At 40.6% G+C, this 9,330-nt stretch overlaps 1 protein-coding gene across 1 annotated transcript; it reads left to right on the plus strand.

Moving 5' to 3' along the window:
- Positions 1–3,729: 3,729 nt before the first annotated feature.
- LOC105899511 (cartilage intermediate layer protein 2-like) lies at positions 3,730–8,196 on the plus strand. Its single transcript, XM_031581960.1, has 8 exons — positions 3,730–3,810; positions 4,099–4,136; positions 4,570–4,624; positions 4,879–4,914; positions 5,838–6,009; positions 6,427–6,539; positions 7,345–7,519; positions 7,861–8,196. Exons 2-8 carry the CDS (start codon positions 4,125–4,127, stop codon positions 7,988–7,990), a joined length of 693 nt encoding a protein of 230 aa, XP_031437820.1. The 5' UTR covers positions 3,730–3,810; positions 4,099–4,124; the 3' UTR covers positions 7,991–8,196.
- Positions 8,197–9,330: the final 1,134 nt, after the last annotated feature.

Genomic DNA, 9,330 nt, shown 5'->3' on the forward strand with positions numbered 1-9,330 from the left:
CGAAATCTAAATGATCGAAATAGTGCTTCTTTAACTACTAATATTGAATTTGACCATCATTGAGAAAAACGGAACAGAATCTGCAAATAGCCTAGCATAGCATACTCAAACTACTGACAGATGAGGCTAATGTAAACAACCATCAAACACCTGCTTTCTATATTTTTATAGCAGTGAAATACACACATTCAAATATACACATTTTTGTACATATACACAATTTGATATAAGCATGACCAAGACCATGCATTGTTTTCTTTGCCCTCCGTGGCCTGTGGCGATTTATAGCCTTACTATCAAGATTCTAAGTAACATGGAGACAAAACTTTTTTTTTTATTCCTCGTAGATCATAAACCATTCAATATATAAACGAATCAATGAAATCGGTTGAGAAATGTAAACGCTATAGTGCTTTTTATCCAGAAAAGCAGGAGCTCCCCCATTCACTTGCGTGTGTTTACTGGCCAGTCATCACCTCCCCAAGATGGCGGCGAGTTGACACGCGAGCCAAGGGCCAACGGGGCGTCTATGTATATATGTCTATGAGTGCAACAGCAGCAATTCAATTCTTTCTTTGAAAGAGACTCCTTTCGGTCGGCGTAACAATGAAGACAAATTGGCAACAATACCAAAAATAACGATTAAACAGGTAGCTACAAAGAAGGGGAAATCCTACACCCGAGGATTTTCAAAGAATTGGTACCAAAGGAAATCGTGGCTAGCAGGCTGTGAAGTGGCTAACACAGTCTTTTGCTATCCCTGCCTCCTTTTCCACCCCAAAAGGCTCCATGACAGACAGCACTGCATGGACAACAACCGGAGTTAAGGACATGCACCATCTGTCCGAAAAGGTAAAAAAAACATGAGCAGGCGAAGCTACACATAGACAGTTGTCTGAAGTTCTGTGGTTTTGGGAGGGTGAACATTGCCACTCAACTGGATGAGGGATACAGGCTAGCAGTACACCGCCACAATGATGAGGTGAACAAGAACCGACACATCTTAAACCGGCTCATCCAATGTGTCAAATTTTGTGGTGTTTTTGAGTTGGCCCTACGAGGCAAGGATGAAACGAAGGGCTCCACCAACCCTGGTATTTTTCTTGGATTGGTCGACTTGGTGGCACAGTTGGACGAAGTATTTGATGAGCATCTTAAAAATGCTACAGTTTTCAAGGGAACATCAAAGACGGTTCAAAACGAGCTACTTGAGTGTATGCTAGCGGTCGTGAGGGAACGCACTGTTGCAAATCCTCATAACTACTCCCATGACAACAGCTGAAGCTGAGAGATGTTTTTCAACCTTGAAGAGAATTAAGACATTCCTGCGAATTTCAATGGGCCAGGTGTGAAAGAAATATGCTATATAATTATTATCATTATATATGTTGTAGTTTGTTATTAGTTTGTTAAATGGAAGTCTCAGCTGTTTCTTTGTTCTGAGAGGAATGCTGAGTCTGTGAGAAAGGGGGGGTTTTGGAACTCAGGGATGTTAAACTCAGAGCTGTCATAAAATGTTTAGGTTAGGACTGAATTAGGAGGCCATGTGTTTATGTGAACTCATCTTGAGTTTGGGTTAGGGGGTTTTAGGTAAAGATTCTTATCTCTGGGAACCAAAGACGAGATGTTAAAATAGTAAACTGGGAGTGTCATGTTTGAACTGTGAACATCTTCTGTGAATAAAGAAGCAGACATTTTGTAAGAGGGGCAGTGTATGGTTGAAGAGCTGTCTGAAACCACTACACTCCTCTGGGCCAGAGTAAATGTCTGTTATTGATTATATTCTTGGTTGTGAGTCTTAATTCTGAGGTTTAATACAGTCCTGGTAAAGGGTGAAAAATTCCCTGACACCAGGAACGTATGAATGCACTGGCCATGCTTTCCATGGAGAGGGAACTTGTCCTTAAAATGCCTGATTTCCACGAGAGAGTCATTGACCGCTTTGCCGCACTGAAAGAGAGACGGGCAAAGTTTCAGTACAAGTAATGTAGTCTGTCTGTCTATTTTACTCTTTCTCTCCCTCTCTGTCTGACTGTCTGTCTGTCTTTGAGATTGTTCACTCCATGCATGCTACTTGCACTATTTTCTATGCCATAACTTATTTTGCTTTTGTAAAGATTAGTCAATAAATATTGTTGGTTTTGACTTATGTTGCCCCCTTCTTTATGTTGTTACAGGACACATCATGTGTCCTGTTAAGCTATGTTACATCATACAACATTTTGGTAATGTGAATAATGAACAAGTGGGACAATTTATTGTGGCGCCACCTCACTTTTTCTTTTGAAGGCTCATGGATGCAACTTTTTTCCATAGCTTTCCACCTGTAACTTATGTAGCTAGAGGGGAAATCTTTCTGTTGTGTGCTGCCATCTACTGGACAAAAAGGTATTGCTGTATGAGTTAATCAGCTCACAACAAATAGATACAATTGTCCTGCTTAAGGTACTTACCGAGTGGGTCGCCCTTAATCATTAACAAAAAAATTGCCCCCCCTGAGAATTTTTTCAGGAGCCGCCACTGGTGATGTTACAAATGACACCGGGGCTTCGAAGCGTGTGTCGCGAAAGTGAAGCACTTCCAGACGGAGCGTATCGAGGCTTGTATCGTTTTGCCGAAATTACGTCACTGGTGACGTCCGAAGCCTCATTTGAATCAAGTGCTTCACCAAGTGGTTCGTTGGTTCACTTATGGCGGGAAGCTTCTAGTCCCATCTCGTATTCGTGGTTGTTGTCAGTGGTTGGAGACGTAGCGATAGTTGGATATTTAGCGATTGTTGGAGATTAAGTGATAGTTGGAGATTTGGCAGTAGTTGGAGATTTAGATTGTTTGCTGTTATTAGTAGTATAGATTATTTGAGATAGGGTTATGGAGCCAGTTAGGAAGTGAAAGTTGCACAAAGCACTTTCGCCCCCTTTTCACTGCCCTGCACTTTCACTGACCAGTTGTCCAAAAGCACTCACTACCCTTGGTTTTACAAAAGTACTGACCAGTATTCCAAAAGCACTTTAACTACCCTTTGTTCCAACAGCATACAGAAGAGAGTAAAGATAATTAGCAGGCGTTTTTTATCCAAAGCATCGGATTAATCGAACCTCAATTGGCCCGCACAAAAGGCAAAGTCGCTAACTGTTGTGCCACAATAGAACTCTTCAACTGTATGTCAAACAATTATTAGAAGAAAGAATAGAAAAAGAAAGCCTTTATTGTCATTGTATTCTCATATAACGAAATTTTAGTTGATCGAGGTACGTTTTTTTCAAATCTTTCCTACACCGTATTTTTATTGACCAGCAGGTGTCACTAGAGAGCGAACGAAGCTTCGAGTAGTGAACCTTTTTTCAACACGTTTGGCTGGAAAGCTTTGAAGGTTCATGAAGCTTCATTTCGCCATCACTACCAGCTGTCACTGCCTCCTCATCCCAATCATGAACCGGGAATACAGCCACCACTCTCTCCCGTGGAACCAGCAGGCACACACAGACAGGACACATAAAACCAGCACACATGCAGACGGACAGAGTGCCAACCTGTACCACCAACCTCCCGCACACCAAACAAAAGAGGATTCAACCTATCCCTATCATGCTCTACCAATCACTGGAATGGGCAACAGCTGGGTCTCACTCACTGCCAAGGCCAATCACTGGTATGGGCAACAGCTGGGCCCAACTCACTACCAATTCACCCTGTGACATCTGCAGCATATAAAAAGACCATGAGCTAGACTATTTCACAGAACTTAGTATCACGTCATCACGAGTATCTTGGGTAGTGCCTGTGCATACAACTTGTTTGAGACAAAAACAGGTAAGTGAGGACAGAATATACTGCATGAACTAAATTAAAGGTATGTAAGTGCAGGGTCGAAGCATAGTTATACTCTAACATTTTGTTACTCTGCATTTACTGGTATTTTTTTTATATATATATATATATATGACAAGAGATATCATATAGTGGCTATGTTTTACTGCTAGTTGTGTTTTTTGTTTTCAAACATCATGTATATGATCTAGGTAAACATGTTTTCCACATAATGGAAAAGTCAGTCACAGATTTGCAACTCTTAACATCCTAAACATTGTCCCTATCCAGGGAAAGTCTGGAATAGGCCTTTCACCATGATCCTGCTGGTATGCGATTCCTTCTTCCGTTTTCCTGGCATTACATCTGTAGAAATGTATTTATTTTAATGCCAGCTCTTATTTTGTTCTTTACACCAATCAAGTAAGAGCACTGTTTAAAGCACGGAGAGCATATTCTGAATTTGATTTAGCCTACTTTACAAAAGGCGATTTTGGTTTGGAAAAATAGAGCATTTCTCACTGCTGTGTCAAATTTAGTCAACATTGCCCCACTGATATAATGCTGTGCATTAAAAAAATTATCTGAATACAGCACACCATCCCAAAATGTGTCAATGTGAACACAGCAGGTCAAACAGACTCCTTGTTATCTGACCAGGTATTGGTGAAGACAACACTGTCTTGTTTTTGGGAAACTGCTGATGTCCCACACTGAGTGGTGTGTTCAACCTCAGGTGATGTTCCTTTTGTTTGGTTCCAGGTGGTGTGTGCTTTGGCTGCTGTTTCTTTGGCAACAAGACCAGCTCCGCCTGAGCGTACGTATGTGTGCACTGCCATGGTGTGATCTATGCCTGGAAGCAAGTTGGTCTGCAGTGGAGTCATGCTGATGTTGACCTACTGTGTTGTTTTTACACATTAATTTCACATTTATGGGTCACTCAAATACGTAACATACTTCAAATAAAAGCAGTACACCATAAGCTTACTTCTATGTTTTCCAACGCCACTCATTGTACTGTTTAAATTCAAATAAGTTTCTACTGACATGAATTTCTTTTTCTCTTAACAGCCTTCTGCACTAAACCTGGATGCATGGCAAGCATCAGTAAGTGCTTACACATTCAGAATACCTGTGTGTGTGTGAAAAAAAAAAAAAAAAATAGTAACTGAATAAAAAGGACTAAAGGTGAGGTCCGGGTATTGTTGTGTCGCCCTGGTGTGTCGGTAAGAACACCTCTGGAGTCAGAATGGCGTTTACGGGTTTACTTTAAGGATTCAGGCAGCACAGTAATGCACAGGGTTTATATCAGGCGTAGCGAGCATAATACAGAGGCGATTTGTATGCTTGTTGTCTAGCGGAAAGGCAATAAATGATACATTGGTTTGCATATATAACACAAATGCTATGTACAGATAAAACGCTGTAACACAATACAGATTCTACCAAACAGTACCTTTTTTTTGTAGTCAGGAATATATAACAGTGCTACCATTCTAATGTGCAACATGGCATTTGAAATGGAATCCTCTTGCTCAGGTTGTAAATAATAAAACGAAGTTGACACATTTTAAACAGGTTTTACATACCGAGTGCACACCATTAACATTTAGCCTAAAATGCATTTGAAGTAGTCAGAAATACAATTAGTACGTTTTTACAGTATGGAATTTGTTCATCCAACAGACACAAACGTCCAGTTCGTCAGTGACGCGCACATACTTGCACCTGAAGGAAAGTTAAGTGGAAATGTAGTCCAACATCTTCCGCTAAGATAGATGATCAAGCGAACTAGCTGATATGATGACTCAGGTGATCTTCAGCTAACTAAACTGTACTCACGAAATGTGTGCGAAACAGATCTCAGCGCAGGCGTGCAGGGCAATCTGCTACAGTCACTGATCTAACAGTGTGTGCATTTGAGATGTTTGTTTTTATACCGTATGTATGAGTGTCTGTACACAGTATGTAAAACATTTACAAGATATGCAATGTCCATTTGCATCATTGTGCTATTTATTATCTATTAGAGTGCTGGACAGACTGGATGGACTGTGACAACCCAACGGGAACTGGAGACTGGGAGACTATCAGTAAGCTGAAGAAGTACTACCCCAAGAACATGTGCCCCAACCCCACCGCCATCGAGGTGGCAACTGTGGATGGCATCAGCCTGGCGGATGCAGGCAATGTGTTTTATGCGTGAGTGTACAGCTATTATGTATTCAAAAATATAACAATCATTTTCTTAGTATGCCCCACACGGAATGGTTTACTGACCTCAGGCATTGGGCTCAATATCAATTGTTAACAGCGCTGTGTAAATCAATTAAATTGAATTGAAATTGAATGTAGGGCACATGCCATAACCTTAGCATTTCTACGAGATCAGCTCATTCATGTATTCTATCTGTGAGACTTGTCATGCTGGTCGACACTTTATTAGCTAGGGTATGATCTCAAAATGTTAAATAGTTAATTATATAATTTCAGTAGGTGGCACATGATTGTAATTACAGTGTTACACAGTGGACCTTTATTAAGTTACACTTACAAGATCATACATAATGACTCAGTAACAGTTTGTTGGATGTTAATGGTGTTTTATATTTGGCACAGGAACGATCACATCACTGGCCTCATCTGTAAGAACGCAGATCAGGAGAAATGCTTCTGCCGGGACTACAAAGTCCGTTTTGTCTGCTACCCTCCATTCTGTGGCAACCAGAAACGTATGTGAACCTGTAAACAATTCTCTATTACTCGCAGCTAAAGGTTCAGTCCCCGATTCTAATCCAATACAATTATTGTCAAATTCAGCAAATTGCTCCTTCACGGTCCTCTGTGTGCACTCAAAACAAGCTCTAGTGTCTGGGTATGTAAATGTACAAAGTGGATTGGACCAACAAAAGCACTATTTCAGCCAATCAACACATTGCTCCAGAACATTGGAAGGGAGTGGTGTAATTTGATTGTCTGTTGAGCTAAAATATCAACAACCTTTTGCAAGAATTGCAGAACTTAACATGTTTAGCCCATTTTATATCCTGTTATGTCATGTTTAGTGGAGATTTTTGTTAACTCCACTGAACAATCTTTGTGTTTTGAACATAGTTTCATCCGGACCATACCAATAACGCAAATCTGAATTTGATTTTAAACGATTCATTTGAATCCAACTGATCTCATCAGTTCAAATCAGACCTTTTATGTGCTCACATGCAGAGCAGGGCCTAACCTAATTGTGTGCCATGATGCAAAGGCAGCTGTACTTTTACCAATTGGCCACAGCTAGTGACATCACTGAAGCTCGGCCTATGTCAGTCAGTGCTTTCCCTACCATGTGACCTTTACCATCTTAACACTATGAAACACAAACCCTTAAAGGTTTTGCACATGGACTGGAGGACAAAGGTTAAGGATAATTATTAAACATTGTTTGTTAAGCATCAAACATATGTTCATCCCAATCATGTCAATGAAGAATATTTGAATTTGAAATCAGACTTGTCTTTTTTTTATTGTGCTGACTTGCAGTGTGCTGGACAAAGTGGTATGATCGTGACAATCCCTCCGCTACTGGTGACTGGGAGCTGCTGAAGACCCTGCGGAAGGAGAACCCTGGTGAGATCTGTGCCAATCCAAACGCCATTGAGAGCAGGACTGTGGACACAGACACTCCTGCCACCGTGACTGGCCAAGACTTCCTCCAGTAAGGGACTGGCAATTCTCAGTTTTCTTTATAGTTATGGCTATTTTTTTAGCACATACTTTCATCTATATCCACTTGCACTGCATGCAGTATGTTAGCAAGAAGGTGAGTATAGATGTATTAAGTAAAATATATCTCAGAAGAGATGGGCCTTCAAATGGTCTGTGAGTTGAAAAACCGACAACCCATTTGATGGAGATAGTTGTTTTTGCCTAAACAGGAGAGCAAAACATAGAAATGGAAGTTCATCATGATATAGTACGATAGGATGCATTTTAGCAGGCACTGAATATAAGCATGATAACTGACACATATCTTTATCCCCTTTCCTCCCTGTATAGCTTCTCTCCAGCAACTGGTTTCGTATGCAAGAACGGCCCCAAACAAAAGTGCCGGGACTACAAAGTCCGGTTTGCGTGTCCTTGTGGGCCTGTCTTGGCAGAACTGGCTGTTGAGAGAGACGAATCTTGATCCATTGGAGATAATATTCCATAATATCTCAAGGGTGTGAGATTGTTCAATGGGTACTTTCCCCAGTAGTGTAGCAGTGATAACTGAGATGTTTTTCTGTAACAGCATCGACATCTAACATCTGTTGTTGTGTTTCCCCATATTGTGCTGACTTGATGGTTTAAAAGTCAACAAGTATGCAGAGAAATAATAAAACTAGAACTTCAAATCCTACATTTGTTTTCAGTGTTTTGTTGCAACTTCACAAAAAATGTCATATTGAAGACATAGGCCCTGCCCTGCTCAGGAGCAATAGATGGGAACAGAAACTAGTTTTGCTATTTTTGTTGGATATCACGAGGAAAATGATTATGATGATGATGATTCATTTAATTTATAACGCACTCTATATTCACATGAATCTCAGAGTGCCACAGTGAGAACAAAGTAAAAAAACATGGTGAAAATGAGATCTTAACTGGCAACCAGCAAAGCACCGCAGGTTTTACAGTTTAGCCTATCAGTAAAAAATGATAGGGTGTTCTGGTGTTGCCGTTGTGTTATGAGGTCTCTGTGTGTTTGGTGATAAACGGCATTCCTGGGCCTGTGCTGTATAGCCTATGGGGCCTCACGTTGCCTTCCACACTAAGCTTGCTACAGTAACAAAGCATCACGAAAAAACGGAGGTAATTAAATGGTTACATCAGTACCTCAATTTACAATCCCAGTCCAATTGTTTCTTTTTTGTTTTTTGCTTAAGAGTGGTGATCTCGGCATTGGGCGAGCAAGCATCTCTCACGCAAGCACACTTTAAGGGGATTTTTTTTCTTCCTGTGCCAGTGAGGACCAGAGAGGACCAGCTATGTAGTTTGAGAAGAATGGTCAATTTATAAGATTGCAATAACTAATACTATAATTTGATGGGATTTGAAATGGTGTGGTGATGTAAATTCTGAGCAGGTAGATTAATCTGGGTGTGTAAAACCAACGGCTGAGAACTGTTGCGCAATTTGGACGTGCTAGACTGCGGATGTAAGGAACTTTGCACGTCAATGAGGATTTCAGAACTCTGGACAGCGCTTGTGTTCCGGGTCAGTCTCGGTCTCGGTTCGGGTAGCTCAATATAATCTGAGAAACACTGGATTGAACATTTGTTAATATTGTAGCCTTAACGTTGCTATTACATAGCTGTAGTCTAAAAGTAACATAACCTGATTTCTTAATGATAAATCTTATACCAAGGGCCTCATTTATAAAACGTACTTACGCACAGATTTGACCTTAGAGTGTTTGTGCGATCAAATCCACGTCAAAGTACAGATTTATAAAACAGATTAACAGATTTGGAAAAGGATGTATCT

Source organism: Clupea harengus, chromosome 15 (assembly GCF_900700415.2).
Source record: "Clupea harengus chromosome 15, Ch_v2.0.2, whole genome shotgun sequence".
NCBI classification, from domain to species: Eukaryota; Metazoa; Chordata; class Actinopteri; order Clupeiformes; family Clupeidae; genus Clupea; species Clupea harengus.

Coding starts and splice junctions, on each gene's coding strand:
- LOC105899511 (XM_031581960.1), top strand. Junction 4,625..4,878: donor AAGACCAGCTCCGCCTGAGC/GTACGTATGTGT, acceptor TTCTCTTAACAG/CCTTCTGCACTAAACCTGGA. Junction 6,010..6,426: donor GCAGGCAATGTGTTTTATGC/GTGAGTGTACAG, acceptor TATTTGGCACAG/GAACGATCACATCACTGGCC.